Source organism: Chrysoperla carnea, chromosome 1, assembly GCF_905475395.1.
Source record: "Chrysoperla carnea chromosome 1, inChrCarn1.1, whole genome shotgun sequence".
Taxonomy (NCBI): domain Eukaryota; kingdom Metazoa; phylum Arthropoda; class Insecta; order Neuroptera; family Chrysopidae; genus Chrysoperla; species Chrysoperla carnea.
In genome coordinates this window covers 34,090,963-34,107,989 of record NC_058337.1, presented here as the reverse complement: position 1 = coordinate 34,107,989, position 17,027 = coordinate 34,090,963, and the positions used below count along the sequence as shown (strand labels likewise).

At 27.8% G+C, this 17,027-nt stretch overlaps 1 protein-coding gene across 1 annotated transcript in view; it reads left to right on the top strand.

Moving 5' to 3' along the window:
* The first annotated feature begins 351 nt into the window (after positions 1-351).
* Positions 352-17,027, top strand: part of LOC123300700 (transcription factor AP-2-epsilon) — a 68,141-nt gene continuing 51,465 nt past the window's right edge. The window contains exon 1 of the mRNA XM_044883356.1: positions 352-1,164. Coding sequence (XP_044739291.1) covers positions 640-1,164 — 525 coding nt within the window. The 5' untranslated portion in view covers positions 352-639. The remainder of the gene's footprint in view (positions 1,165-17,027) is intronic.

Sequence of the window (17,027 nt, the reverse complement as noted above, 5' to 3'; positions counted from 1 at the left end):
TTATATCAAAATTTGTTGCTTTTATTCTAAAATTTTAGATACTAAATAATTTCAAAAAGCAATTTAGTATCAAATTTCAAAAGCAAAATAAAACCAAATATCATATTATAATAATTTCAAGTTAAATTTATAATTCTCAGAGATTTTATACATGAATATTTAAAGAACCTTTAAGAAGCCATAAAAGAATTAAAAAGCAATTCGTTTATACATAGCTTTATTATTTAAGAGAGTAGATATATGTATAATACATACATATAATCTTATATGTGTATATGAGACGTACAAAGAACGGGCAGCAGCAAGGCGGGTTTGTAGCCTGCAGCACCATTACAGTCTCCAGTTTGTTGTCAAAGAAATCGCGGTATGTTGTATGTTGATTCTAACCTATACACAACATATCAAGAGAAATAAATACAATATTTACAACAAACGAAACGAAAACATTAACAGGTTAAAAACGATCAATAAAAGTGCTTGAAAAAAAACACCTGAAATATTGTGAATTCTATAGAAATATCAATTCTTGTACAAGTTACAAACCTTCACGTGTGTTTACATACTTTTAATCACCGGGTACCATGTGTTTGAAAAATAGTGTGTGTTGTTAAATAAACAGTGAAAATACAACCCTTCAAGATGGATGAATGTCCAAGTTCCCCGGATAGTTTAGGCAGTGATCACTTAAGTGTTGTTGATATGTTAACATCTGGTGGTTCTCCTACCTCACAAAAACGTCGCCGTTTATTACATCAATTAGCTGCCGTATCATCCCCATTAAATTCTAATCATCATCATACAGCAGCGGATTTATTAGCCGCTGCTGTCGCGGATAATGAACATCGTCGTCGTTTATTACATAACGCATTACATAATCATGAGTTTACTGATAGTGATAATAATAATACAACAAACGCGAATAATAATAACAATGAATCCGCTACAACAATTGACGATTTAAAATCGGCGAATAATACAGATAATACTGATAATAACGATTCAACGGGTGCTGGAGATGTACAATGTAGTGATGTTGATGCATTTGTTTTTAATGAAATTCATAATCAATCGGATACAACCGGAACGGATACAACAGGGAATACAAATGGGAATGATACAGGTGGCGGGAATGAGGACACACAAAATGATGACGAATTAGATGATGTAAGTGTTATGTTTTTGTAATTTTCTTGGTACTTTTGTAAAAACTATACCTCTTTTGACATGAGATTTGTGGTATGTGTATTATTATAGGTATAAATACTATAGTATAGAGGTATTCCCTAGTTTACCTAAGGCGGCTATCTCTCGGCTGCCTGCTCGCCTCACTGTATTTATGTATACATTTACAATACACCTGAGCCAAGCGTTCACAGTTGATCGTTTGTGGGTAAGATAGACTTACAATACAAATAATAATGCAACTTTATGTAGGTATAATAATACATGGAACTCAGCCTCCTCCAAGTGTATCATATACAGGGTGAGCTTATACACAAGCAAAGCCTTAAAAAGTACAGAATGTTTTAATAATCTTTGTAATTCATAACACATTATATTAAATCTTGAGAAGTTTTGTCATCTGCTTGTTTATATTTTATCTAGATCTTTGAAATGTTATCATATTTTTTATTTTAATGAAAAATTTTGAATTATCTGACCTGACCTGATAGAATTTGATAATCGTACGAAGTAGGGTTATGGTAAAATTTAAAAAAAAAATTCTTTTCAAAACAAACTTTTATTGAAAACATTAGTTCAAAAAGAAAAATTTAATTATTATACGACTTCAACTTCAATGGACCATATTCGGTTCAAAATTTTTGGTTACTAGTTTGGTTATTTAAATCTAGACAGAGGTACCAAGTTTGTATGAAGGATGGACCAAAATGGACACTTATAATAAAAATCATTCTTTGATTCTAACAGCTATAAATGTTTTTTTTTAATTTATCTGCGACATAAATTCCTAGAAAATCATAACACTTTGCAAGGTATCTATGTAAAGAGTGAAAGAAGATAAAATAACTTCTTTTGTGATAAATTCTTAGAAATTTATTGTATTTTACAAGACTTACTCACTATTATAAAATGAAATATTGATCATTTTTATTGCGCTCATTTCTTAGAAATGAATTAATAATTTTTAACTTTTCATTTTAATTAAAGAGAATTGAAAAATATACATAGATACCAGGAATCGAACCAGGGTCTATTAAATTCATGCCAAGTGGGCCATACGTGCTCTATAATAGGGAAGTCCAAGAGGGGAGTTATGTAGTAGCTCAAGCGCGTCAGATTAACATATGAGGAGTTCCTTGGATCTTCATTAGTACTTCCGCCAAATATTAGCGCTAAATACGGATAGGGCAGTAGGGCAGGCGATCAGATTAATAAAAAGAAATTGCGATAAGTGAATTAACTCGAACGCGTCAGATTAACATTTGGTGGGTTGATTATATGTTAAAAAATGTACATTTCAATCTGAACAAATTTCGATCGCTATCGAATTACTACGGGTAACGCAACTTTCCAAGCTTCCCGTTTCCTTGCGTCGTTTCAACTTAACAATTTCTTTCTTTCTTTTGTTTGTCAACATTACCTTATTAATGTTTGTTTTTCATTTTGAAACGGTTTTTTCTTTGGCCAATTTCCATTCAGGTGTAACAAACAAGTCTATGAATTCGATTATTACCCACCCAATCATAGTATTGATTCGAAACTTTTCAAATATATAAAGTTCATAAAATAATATTATATTTAATTCAAAATTTAAAACAACTAATGTTGCTTTTTAGAAAAACCGTTAAAAAGTGAAAAACTATTAAGCAAACGTTGACTTTGTTATTCATTAACGACCAAATCTCTCCAAACTGAACAGATTTTCTTGAAACGAAACACTATCGATCAAAAACAAAAGAAACTAAATCAAAATTGGTTCTGTTGTGTAGCAACGATTCCTCAAATAACTAGCTTAAATCTCATAAAAATTTGGAAAAAAATTCAACATTGAATAATTTTGTTCCTTAAACAAATTATTTTATAAATATGGTGGAAGCGCAAATAAATTTATATTACATCACTACAAAGGATATATTATACCATTTAATTGCACTTCCACCATTTTTCACAGTATTCGGACTATTCATATCGTGCATGAGTTTCATTTCAAAAGTTTCTATGGTAACGAAACAGTAATTTGTTAATATAATTTTATTAGCTTTTAACGACAGCTTCTCCCGCGTTTTTGTCCTTAAATACCTGGCAAAGATCATTAACAAGTAAATAAAATAATATGATACAACGAGACGAAAAATTAAATTTATAATTGAACGTAAATACTAAGATCAAAGAAAAATGACAAAAGGATAAATTGTAATACATCATATTTTCTCCAATCTTGATTATTCTAAAAGTTTCAAAGCTAAATTTTCATAATGAAAGTCGATATTAATTAATAATAATCTATTTAAAGGTCGATCCTAACGAAACACCCCTGATTTCATTATTTTTTCGAATGTTTCATATTACATGATAATATTGGTATTTTTTTTAATGTAAAATATTGGAGGGTGGTTCTATTTTGAAATAATTAGTACACCTTGTACTTGTAGCACATTTTCAATAACTTTAAACTTATAATAGATGATATAAAAATTCATGACGATTTATATAAATCTCTTATAAGCAATGATGACGATTCTTTCACACAAGCCACATGATTTGTCTGTCTGTCTGTTCATCCATCCATCCATATGTTTTGTTGAAATAATAAATATTATAAAAGTGTTGCTGTTGTGTACCTGTTAGTTTGTTTTTGTAACCTACGCATATAATGCCATAAAGATTTTTTTATATTCTTAGAAACTACAAAAATAAAAAGAAACATGAAATCACTTTATACATGTATATTGTACACACACTGAACTGACTTTTAGATTTGCTTTTTAGTATTATGGTTAAGGAGCTGGTGGCTTTTTAGGCATACGAATTTGATATATATCCTAATATGGAATGTACCTATTATGTATATGTTATCATAAATCGATTATCACACTTCTCAAAATACACCCTTTAATATGATTTTATCATTTTTCCAAGTGATAATAAACAATTTACTGAGTTAATTGTTGAAATACCCTGTATAGAAAGTGTTAAATGTCAGTGCTTGCATTATTTTTAATAAATTAGAAAAGTTTAAAAAGCCAATATGTTTTTATTGCAAATTTTATACGATAACAGCGCTGCTGTCTATTTAGATGCCCCCCTCTCCGCTTACTTCTTTTCCTATATCGAAAAACTCGTTTCTCATTTTCCAAGCCTAAACATCGTTTCCATAACCTAAACATGGTTTCCATAAATTTCCGTTGCTCTCACAGTGTCCACTTTTATAGGTACTTTCGATTCACCCCTTTGTAAACTTACAAAATCAGAAATTTTATTTCAACTATTTTACCGCTTGCAACTTCCGCACTTACGGTTTTCCTCTTTACCACTTTTATCTTTGAATTTATTTGATAAACATGACTCGATTCGAAAGGCAAACTCTTGAGTTCTTTTCATTCTACTTTACATCTAGTGTTAAAATCAGGTACAAATTTCAACTACCAGCTCTCTAAACAATATACATGTGTGCTCTTACCATGATCTTAAGAAATGGATGGATTATCGTCATCTATGATTCTATGGCCTTAATACCAACACCTTTTTTGTGTATATAATATTCCAGGTATGTTAATTTGTGTACCTGTTCGTTATAGATTTTTTTCCCTTAAAAATATAATTATGTTTGGTTGAATGTGAATATCCTCACTCTATGAGGGATAAATAAAAGGTTCGAGTTTTATTATTTCATAATTTTTTTTATTAGAAACTGACTTTTATGCTAAATTCTACTAAAAGTAGACAGAAGTCTCATTTTGCTCAGACAACTGAATTGAGTGCACAAGATCTCTCTCAAGTTAAAGGTCACTGAAATAAATTAATTGGCTATTATTGCCGATAAATATCCTCGAAGAATTTTATAACTTCCTAAATAAGCTTATAAACACGAACTAAAAATCTACCAAATTTCTCTGTGGCCTAATTCCCGAGATAATTAACCAAATTTATTCATAAAAAATAAATATATTTATCCAATGACAGAGCCCTTAGAAATAGAAGGATGTCTTTATCGTTGCATTTAATTATCATATTAAATATCTCACTTTTCTTAAATTTTTATTAAACCCCACCCAGTCACCTATGAGTATTATTACATATCAAGGTAATTACTGGATGGGATTTAATACACATTTAAAAAAGTGAGATATATAATATGATAATTAAATGCAACGATAAAGACAACAACAATTGCTGCCTTTCATATTACCTATGTCATTTTTTCAATTTTACCTAAACCCCATCTTCTATTTCTCAGTGCTCTTCCGTTGGATAAATATATTTTTTTGAATGAATTGATTTATTTAATTATCTCGAAAATTAGGCGTCAGATCAAAATTTTATAAGGAGCATTTTCGTTCGTCTTTATAATATTAGACAGGAAGTGAAGAGTTCTGCAGTCAATTATAGATCACCTTGTATACACAATTTTATACTTTACTTTTTCAAAAGTTTGAATTTAGCGCTAAAAATATAAATTCGAGCACTTTTAATTTTAAGCACGTTCCAATAAACTTAATGGCTTGATCAAACTTTTAGCAAGAACTGAAATTATCTATGGAGCATGACGCCACCTTAGGCTTACACACTGTATTTATCATTACATTCAAAAGGAAAACTTTATAAAATTCACAAAATTAAATAAATAAGTTATTAACACAAATATCATAATAAGTAAAGCTATTTATACATATCTTGTTTGTTTCAATTATAAGAGTAGATAATAATAATATAAAAAAAAACGCAGACTGAAATTAAGTTTTTTTTTTCTTCTCATAATTTTAATTTGATGATGATCATCACAACAGCAATGTTTAAGAATACACCTCATCATCCATTCTGTGATGATCTGACACAACCAAGTTATTTAGTTATGGTATTGGTACACCATGGTGCCTAGCCTAGGTAAAATAAATATATGATGCCATTTAAAATAACAGTTATTTTCATATGTGTAGTGGATATGCAGATATAATCATATTAAGTTACTTTAGTGTATTAGTATATTTAAAAAAAATAGCCATTGTAACTTCTGTATACAGACGAAAAACTATACATGGAGGTTGCTTGGATTACAGCAAAACTTTTAAGGTTACACCTATACTTATTTAGGCACGTTATAAAAAAATTTAAGCTTTTTTTTTATTGACAAGGAACATATTAGGTGGAGGGGGCATCTAAATCAACCGCAGCGCAATATTGTATTTTATTTAAAATATGACTAATTGTTTACATGTAATTGGTATAGTAAATGCCAAATTCAAATTATTCAAAAATAACGATTAATTAAACATGGTGCAGTAGATTTTATGAAAATACGAGAGGAAATTGCATAAATAACACCATTTTTTAATTTAATACATATTAATAAAGTAGTAAGTAGTTACTACGGTAACTCCCTGAAATAAAACTGCACAGAGCGAATAGCCAAGTACTTACTAAAAACTAGCTCTGATATTCGTTACTGTACATAATACTTAGACGTAGTGTGTATATATATACTTAATAAACACATTTTCTACTTAATTTCTAATTTTTCTAAATTTTGTTTTATTCTTGCATTCCTAAAAACGGTTTTAAGATATACACTAAACTATGTCTTTTTCATTACTTTATCCGCATCGCTTATTAATTATGTACAATTAAGTTAAAAATATCTCGCTTTTTCTGATTGAAAAATGTATTCTTTTTTTTTTGATACATGGAATTCACCTGGACTAATACTGTACACAATTTAATTTCATCTAACTCTTATGAAATGTATTTACAGCAAAACCACCTTAAGGTAGTACCTACACGAAAGTGATATTCCAAGAATTTCTCAAAACTCAGAATATAAAATATTTAATTCATAATACACTTGCTGTTAAAATTAGAAGATGATTTACCATGCCATACATGAGATATTAGCAATTAAAAGTGACGCAATTTGTACGTGTACATGGGAGAAGTGTATAAAAATACACAAATTTACAAATATTATATTTATTTACCAATGAATGACGTCCACCATCTCTATGAAAAACTAATATAATGTAGAATACTATATTTAGAAAATATATAAATAAAAATAAAAATTATTTACCATATAGTTTCGATAAAAAACTTAAATAAATAACTCGTTTTAGCGATGATTTTTGTGGAAAAGATATGAAGACTAATGTTAAAGGCATATGTCATAGTGTGTGTGTTTATATGTATACTAGAAACAGTAGTGAGGAACTACAGTCTTGTGAAAATAATATATGGTATATGTATAATAGTCATAGCACAGTTAATGCACTGAAGGATAGTATTAGTCCAAAACTTTTTGACTGGACGGTCGCGGAGGAACTACCTTAATCTTCTTCTTGAATCGTAGACTTATTTCATTTCGTTTTTTTCAATTTTATTCAATAAGAGTTTAACCGATTTCAGATATTTTCCTTTCTGAATTCGTTTCTGTAATGATTTTGGAAAAATTAAAGCATCGGAAACATTTACAATACAGATTACGATAGTTACTTGCGATTTGAAGATTTATTTTAAATGATTGATTTTCTCGATTATTTGAATTATTTTTTCTGGTTCACATTTCCTTAGGAAAAAAAGGAGGCTTATTTATCCCTTGTTTTGCGTCCTCTTCGCCGTCTCCTGTTCTGTTCTGAGGCAGTTATTGCACTTTCAACATTGATCGAACCAATATTAGTGGAATAAATTTTTTAAACAAATTCGTCGTGAATTTTTCAAATAAAATATTGATATTTGCGCGAGGCAAAAGTCAATGATTTTTAAATGTTTCACGAAATGCGTTATTAGTTTTAACTATTGTACCAAAATGTATATTGGTTTTCAAGTAGGAGTACCTAAGAAATTGTTACTTTACTAACGAGAATACAAACCTAATGAATAGATAGACACATGTTGAGCGGTACAGGGATGTAGTTTTTATTTAAAAACCCAAAAAAAATATAAGCCCTACTTTAAACTCTCTGTATATAGAGGTAAAACTTAACGTATACTTAGTATATAAAAACTGTATACCTAAACAGTTTTTTTTTTAGATTTTAATTAAATGAATTTCAGGTTTTTCTACTGGCTTTATGTTTTATACAAAAAAATCATTATATTGACAATATATTTATTATAAAATGTGTGTATAGAGCAAGCAAGAAGTAGTGAATTTGATTACGTCAATTTATGTAATAATAAAACAGCAGAAATTTTTATTATATTTATTCAATTTTATAGATCAAAAATATTTTCATTTTGAAATCTGAATTTAATTATCATGCAATCATCGCCTATTAGCTCAGTTGGTTAAGGCGTAACCAATTCCGTCTGCGGTATGCTTAGGGCAGCGAGTTCGATTCCCGCCGTCACTACAAATGCATGGTATATGCATGAAGGAAGTGCACTCAGCCTCTGAAATTGAGGAGCTGTTAAATGAAATTGCCAGCGGAAAGGTGGTAAAACGCATATATGGTATCACAATGGGCTCTATAAGTGTGTCCTTCGTGGACAGCCAATATAACCTAACCATCTGCAATTATTTGCATAATTGATTTGTATTTTGAAAAGCATGATCCAATTCATTTGAATCCAAAGACTTCCAGGCTCATTTTAAGGGTATAATGCATTTTTACAGCAGATTTCATAAAGATACTATTTGTTTGTATACTAATGTTGCGAAATCGTCTTTGATCGAATAAAATACGGCCGGAATAAAATGTATACACCAATAATCAATTTACAAAGTTAATAAATACTGAATAATTATTTCTAATAGCAAGAATATATATTTTTAGTTAGTATCTTAAAGGCCTTTTATAATGTTTCTACTCGTAAACATATTTTTATCATTTGCATCTTTGAACACAAAATATAATAATAATTATAATAATATTAATTACATAGCGATTACTTAGCTATTTATTAACATTTTAAAGTTAATGATATATAAAATATATAATATAATGATTTCATGATTAATGTTACAACTTTCAAATTATAATATACATACCTTCAACTTAATACAAAATATTGCATAAAATGATAATGAATTTCAAATATTTATGAGTTGCACTACCAAAGATTCATTTAAGTGATTTTTGAAACACATTTGAAAGAAAAAAAAAATTAAATATCAATAAAAATTATATTGATTTTCAAATTTATTGATTACAATCTTTATATTAATTACAAAAACAATACCTTAATAATGAATTTGTTAATGAATTTTTGGAATTTTAATTTCATTTTAAAAATACCAAACTAATTTGTATTACCAAAATAAAAATAAAAAATCCCAAATATATACTTGTTTTAGAGGCGTATGTAATATAGGCACTTTTTCGAATCTTATAATGTAAACTTGATCGTTTGAATACTCTGCTTGAATAAAAAAATGTATTGAGTTTACGAAGAAATTTATTTAAATCAATAATAATATGTAAAATCAAACATTTGTCTGGCAGTTTGTGATAAAGATGTGTCGTAAACTTGATAAACTCTTTTGTTTTGAGTTATCGTGTTCACGCAAATTGGGGCAAAAATCGAAATTTAATCTTAAAAAAATATAACGAGAAAATAAGAACGAGAAGATCAAATTCTAATCCCAAAAATTCATTGCTTTCTATGATTTGGCTTACTGATGATCTAACTCTCTAAAACTTTTTGTTGAAAAATATTTTCAAAAATTTTCTTTACCTGTAAAGACGTTACACAGTGCCCATTTTACTTTCTTTTGTTTCTAATATTACCTAATTCAGTTCATCGGTTGATTCTGAACCATTAGGCTTGTCCAGGAAATATTAAATTTTAAATTGAACTTCATCAATTCATGTTTTCTGAACTTCAAAAAAAAAAATATTGTGTTTAACATATTTGATTTATTTATCTTACTTAGGTCTAAATATAAGATTTCATTGACATCTATGCTAATTATGTTTTGATATCAGATCTTTGCACAACTTTTGTTTAGCCCACTATTATAGCGTATCAACTTTTTTGTACAATTTCAATACAAAAATATTTTGTTGTATCTGCCCTCTATAACGTTCGCAATTTAAGTTCGATTTTAATAAAATTTGGTATTAGGAAGGGAATTGGTATTTCAAAGATCAAGTTCCTCATTTCACAGATAAACAAGGGTTGCGCAAAGTACAAAATTTTGAATTTTTCCAAAATAAAAAATATTTTTGTATTTTTTGATCAGTTTTACCAAAAAAAATACAATCTCTGAGGGAATTCGCTTAGCTAACGCACCTCCTGTGCTACGAATTTTTTACTATGTAGAAATATTAATTATATATTTCTTTACTTATGTATCTTCTAGCAATGTCTTGTGTGATTTCTAAATATATTATTTAACCGACTAACAATTATAATAATGTCGATTTTCATTAAAATTTCAAATCGATGGTTAAATTGACCGTTTGCTACAAAAATATTTACAATTTGTCATCCTTTCCATCAATTTCTCTTATTTTAGTCATAACGGTTACTAACAGTCCTTAAAAAAAAGTTTTAAAATTAAATTTCGAACACAAAAAAAAAAAAACATGAAAAGGGCTACAAAGATCTTAGATACAAGTGTATTTTAACAGTTTTGTTTTTCAATCAGTAATCCATAATACTATTGTCAAAATTAATACACTTATTGAATAAAATTTTAAGCGCAAAATATGAAAAATAGTAATTATTATTTTTAAGCACATTGAGTTATTCGCAAATTAAGAAAAGTTACTCGAAATTTTTATTGAAAAACTTTTATAATAAAAACATTTTAAATAGTAAAATACTTTTTATAATGAATTTATTATTTTAAAAGCTACTGGCTATTACGCTATGTGTATGCGTTAGAGGGACCCACGTGTTTATATCCTGGAGCTACTCGTGACTTGCCCCAAGTTCTGAATACAAATATATATATATATATATATATATATATATATATATATATATATTATATTTATATCAAGTATAGTAACAGAGGTTATAGTTTGTTTTTTTGTTGTTATAAAGTTACTAAAACTACTGGTCTGTGTTTTAATAATACTATCACGGTTTTTAAAGTAAATATCTAACTGTTGCGGGAGTTACTCATTTATACCTTGTGTATACCAATTGTCAATACAAGTTTGTCAATAATTAAAATTATTTGATAAGATATTGATTATCGATTTTTTATGTCCAGAAAATAATCCTTCCTTATTATTAATGACGTAATTTTTCATAACTTCGATGAGACTAAACTTTAGATTAAACTGGTTATTGTTTTCTAAAACAACCAAGAAGTTTTACCAACAAAATTATCTTACGATTAACAGTTTTCTTAAATTTTTAGAAAAAAAAAGGAGAAATAACAGCTAACAGAGTTAATTATTGAAATATCCTACTTATACTAAGTGGGATACCACATTGTTCTTAAAATTTTCTTCTATAATGACCAAACAAAGAGATTGATTGGTGGAGTTGAAAAAATGGATGATTTTTTAAACATTTTTACCAAAATTTTGCATAATCAATATTTTTTAGCATTCAGAACACAAGACTAAATTTAGTACACTCCCGACGCAAATTCTATAAATGCAGGGTATAATAATTTATAGTAAATTTACACAGGGTATATCGTTACCCTGAACCTGTTTTGTAATAATTATTATTTTGCAGGTAACTTAATTGAGCAAGAATAATATATCCTGTTGGTTGTACCTATATAATATTAATTTATTTTAAATGTAGTTTAGGTGAAAAATTTGTTGCTCGTTTTTATAACCTTTTTTAATTTCATCGTCCTATTCAAAATTATTGTTATTATTCAAAGTTCAAATACAGACATTTTATAAAGGAATCGATTAAAGGCCAATTCTTGATTATTTCCGTCTCTAGATTTTATATATTTAAATTTTAAAATAATGAATAGTAATAACTTTTAAGGAATTTTTACCTCGTAAAGTTTCAATTTTCCTTTTTTTTTTTTCATATTAAGCAATAAACTTTAAAAAAAAAATAAATAAATGGAATATTATCTATTTCAATTTTTAATAAAATATCAAGGTTTTTTGAAAGGATTTTGTTTATCAAAAAATAAAACAATAATGAAATCGGAATGTGTTCTTTCTGGAAATTTGCATTTGTTTTATTAAATGTACAAGAACTGGGAATGTCACGAAAAAGTGTTAAAATCATTTTTGTATTTCTATAATTTTAAGATAGTTTCGTTTTATAATCAAAGAATGCAATTTTAATTTGTCCTCAGAAATTCATGTACTGTGCTATAACACGCATCTATAATTTAAATTAGACAAGAAAAATCAAAAATTCACTCTCAAATACGTAGCCAGATCTTGCAGCATAGAAATATGTTACAAAAAAAAAAACTTGTTATAATGTTTATTATATTTCGTTTGCACTCTAAGTAATTAAGTAATTAACTAAATGTTAACTTAATTACTTAATTCGTGAAAAGCATGTGTTAATCTAATGTACTAATGTAGTAAGATGTGAGTTAAACAATAGTGTATTAAGTACAGTCGACAACTCAAATTCAATTTATTTTTTTTAATAGTCCCTCTTCCCTTCATAAACGAAAATAAACGATTATTACAAGCTGAATATCTTCATTTAAATGAGAAAAATATTATTCTATCTATTTGTTTTTTAGACCCGCCCGTTTTTCTGGGCCATTTCAACTTTAAAAACAAAGACTACCGCATTATGGCCATGAAGTGCTTTGTCCTCACTTAGCTCTCCTTCAAAATATAGAATATTAAAAGTTATATTCACATCCGTAACCGTGCTTTTTGTCTGAGTGAAAAGTACCCTATTTCCACAATGTACAAGCGAAATTGCAAGCAAACAAACAAACAAACAAACCAGCAAATGAACTTACATTCACATTTATAATATTAGTTAGAATTGATACATTTTTTTATATCGATAGAATAATTAGAAATGGATAAAAAGTAAATTATAAAATTTATTTACAAAAGTAAAAAGTTAAGTAATAAATAGGTATAACTAGTAAACGCGTGTTAAAAAGCAGTTTTTTTTGGACTAACGTATAAAATAGATATTTATCATTTTTATATTCAAACTTCTGTTTTATCAACTAGAAAGTAAAAATTTATCGTATACATTTGTGACATTCTAAGTCAACGAAGGCAGGAAGGAAGGTGTAAATTAGAATAAATTGACAAGACAATTATACATGTAAAAATTTATTTATGACGCTTAAAAGATTTTAATAAATACAAATTTTATTTATTTTTTTGATAACACGAGAAAACAACAGGTTTTAATTCCTTTATTCTTGGTAGTAAAATTAAATTTTATAATGAGAAGTAAAGCTGTAGAAAATAAATTAGTTCAATTTATCTTTAAACTAATTCAGTGTTAAAAAATAAAAAAATTAGTTAAAATTTTGTATTTTAGAACATTGAACTTAAAACGATGTTGACATAAAACTATATTTTATTATATAATTTTTAATTTGAATAATTTTAATCGAGAAATTTTCAAAATTTAAAACTATTACATTAAATTAACGAATCTCAATCTAAATTGAAAACCTTTTAAAGAGTTATCTACTTAGAATTTTATGCTCTATATCACTGTTTTGTCCGAAGACAACCGTTGTGTAGCAAACCATATATGCATCGCACAAAATTTTGTAAATTGAAATATACCCAACGTTACTATATAATTATCGGTATGATGTACTATACATATGCGGTCAAATGAATCACAACAAGTACTCCTATATGATATGCTACTACTATACCTCGGTATCTCTTCTACCTATATATTTTTATAGGTAACATTTTTGTATGTGTGTTGTTGGCGACACAACACATTCACAAATACTTCTATCCGAGTATCCAGCATCTCTTGTGTGTATCTTACATATGACTCTTGTGTATTTAAGAACGTATACAGGGTTTTTAAAAAGTATTCACCATCGATTGATTTTGGAAAAAGCTTGTTAGTGTTTAAGAAAATGTATTTAGATGTTGATCTGAAGATCATTTTTTCACAGGATTTTTGTGAAATCTAGCTTATTCGAATAGCTGACCGTCGTAAAATTTTCCCTGATTACACTTAACCTTAATTTTTTTTTAATCCACCCCTTTCAACGTCTTTAAAATGGTATAAAAAAATAAAAATTAATTCTCTGAGTGAGTCAAAGTCCGGTAAGTTTATAAATAATGGAGATAGACTTTCGAGAGTGGGAGTTTTTTTTTGGAAATTTTCTCCTCTTTAAGAATTTTTTTTAAAAAATTTCTTGAGATATTGGGGAAAAACACAATACCTTTTTTTAATCTTTAAGAGTTATGTAAAATTTTTGCAATCTTTTATGTATTTATGTGAAAATCGCCTCTGGCACATATTTTTAGATATCATTCGAATATCAAGCTATCACATGCATTTTTACGGCCATTATTTCTATATTTCAGCAATTTGAACATATCGACTAGACTAAAATATATTAATACTACTTTTACTACTTTTAGATTGGTATCAATAGACCTTATGTTTGTACGTGGGCGATATCTCAAGAAGAAACTGAGATGTTAAAAAAATAATTTGAAATTTTTACCATTAACATAGTTGTAGAAAATAAATTTTATTATGTACAATTTACCATCTGATCATTGATCGTGTATTCGCACCGTGTGTGAGTTTTATTGGAGGCGTTTCCATGATAATGATACACTACTTTAATTATAGAATTGTATGGATGCATATATAATGGTATGGATTGCATTTATGACTTACATTGAAAATTTAATATTATTGTCTCACAAATTTAAATAAATAATTGTGATAATTTACATCTGAAAAATAATTTTTGTGCAATTTAATTTCTTATTTTCACAATTTTTAATGCATTAAGTTTAATTAATTAGTGTTTTTCAATATTTTTAATTTGACATTTTCTATAACATTAATATGTAAAGAATTGCAAATTAGTCATAACAGCCTCCTTTAACGCCAAAATTTTTCACTGGAAGCGCTGGCATCGTTTTTATTGTACCTACCATAACTACGAACACAACGAATACCTTGAGCATTGCACTCATATAAACAGCTTGTTAGTATTGCATAAGAAACTACTTACTAATTTCAAGTTTTCCTTACGTAAGTGACAAAAATCGATGCAGTTCGATACTTTTTAAATATCCAGTATAAAAAATAAATGTATATTGAGAGTCTTATTATTACAATATATATGTTGCACATACATACATACAATAAGGGGGCCCTCTAGGTGGGTTCTCTCTCTTATACAATATTATATAGCTATCGGGCTGGCCCTGGGCAACAATGGAATGCCGTCAGGCTACTTTATCATATATCTATCTTTTATTAATAATAATATTTTCTCCTTGTTTGTATATGGTATGTATGTATTTTTTTTTCCATTATTATTTTATTAAATATACAATATTTTTACAATCAATTTTTTTTTTTTAATAATATTGTTTTATTTTTTATATAATTTTTAAATTTGTATTTATTTTTTTGTGCATGTTAATTTGATGAATTTTTTTTATGTATGTTGTTAATGTGCAATATCGGTATTGTTGCTTTCTTTATTTTGATGAAAAATATGTCTTGACTTAGTCGTGGCAAAATTTATAGGAAATATGCTTAATTATCGTTGAAGAGTCTCGCGGTATCATTAATTTTGTAACAGCAAAACGATATTAGAAACTGTTACATTGGATCACAATTTACTTTGATGGTCTGTGGGAAAATAGTCATATCTGTTTATAGCCCCATCTTTCCCACACATTCCTAGCGTATGTTTTTTAGAATTGAAATATTAAACAAGTAAAGTTTAAACTATATTTAATATTTGATCAATGGTACAAGATCATAATGTATCATGCTTTACACCTCAGTCTATTTTGCACCGATTTTACTTGGGTACGCTGTCTCCAATATGTTATCTTTGCAGCTTACTATAGAAAAAATTATTGTAAGAGGTTTGTAAAGGAGCGTTGAAAACTCTGTAACCATATAGCCCTAATTTTCTTATGTAGGTACCCCACCTTCTTGTCTGAGAGGCGAGCAAATAGCTTCTACTACTTTTTTTTTTAAATTCAGAATACCTACGTGGTATACTGACCTACAATAATGGACAAAATCATTGTAACGCTGAGTTTTAATAATAATAATAATAGGGTTTCATCCATCTATAACAGAAGCCACACACATCATTATTTTTTATATTTACTTATTTTAAACTATATCCTATTATACAATTAAATTTATGATGTGCGGGTAGAGTCTGTTACTTCGTTCTCATCCAAGCAGCGACAGTTTACCACTCAGTTAATTATAATTTATCATACTGGCACTGCCTGGATTCGAACCCGCAAACTCCCAGTCAGTAGGCAAACGGTTAAATCGACGGTCAAATGTCAAACTCCGCGGTTAAAATCTGCGATTGCGCGATTGAAGGTGCATACCTCTTTTGCCTTACTGAAAATTCGTGTCTGACAGTGTGTGTTGGGCAAGCTTACAAAATTAGCCGACTCTCTTAATCAAAAGGTTAATCAATAAATTTTGATTAATATCTGAAGCGATTTGATTAGAACATAAAATTTTTTAATTGAAATACAGTTTGCATGTTACTTAAGTAAATATCTATAAATTTAAATTAGTTAGTTAGTAGGTATCTATATATCTCTTAATTAATATTAAGATAAATTGACACGATAATAAATCATATTGTAGTATCTAGGGTAAGATGTAGTACCTAGAGTCACATGTACTTACCTTGAATCATTCTGTAGTTTCTATACAAATATCTTGCTATTCACTGAATAGTATTTGTTTTGAAATTATAGTATATTATGAGAATGCAGAAAAGT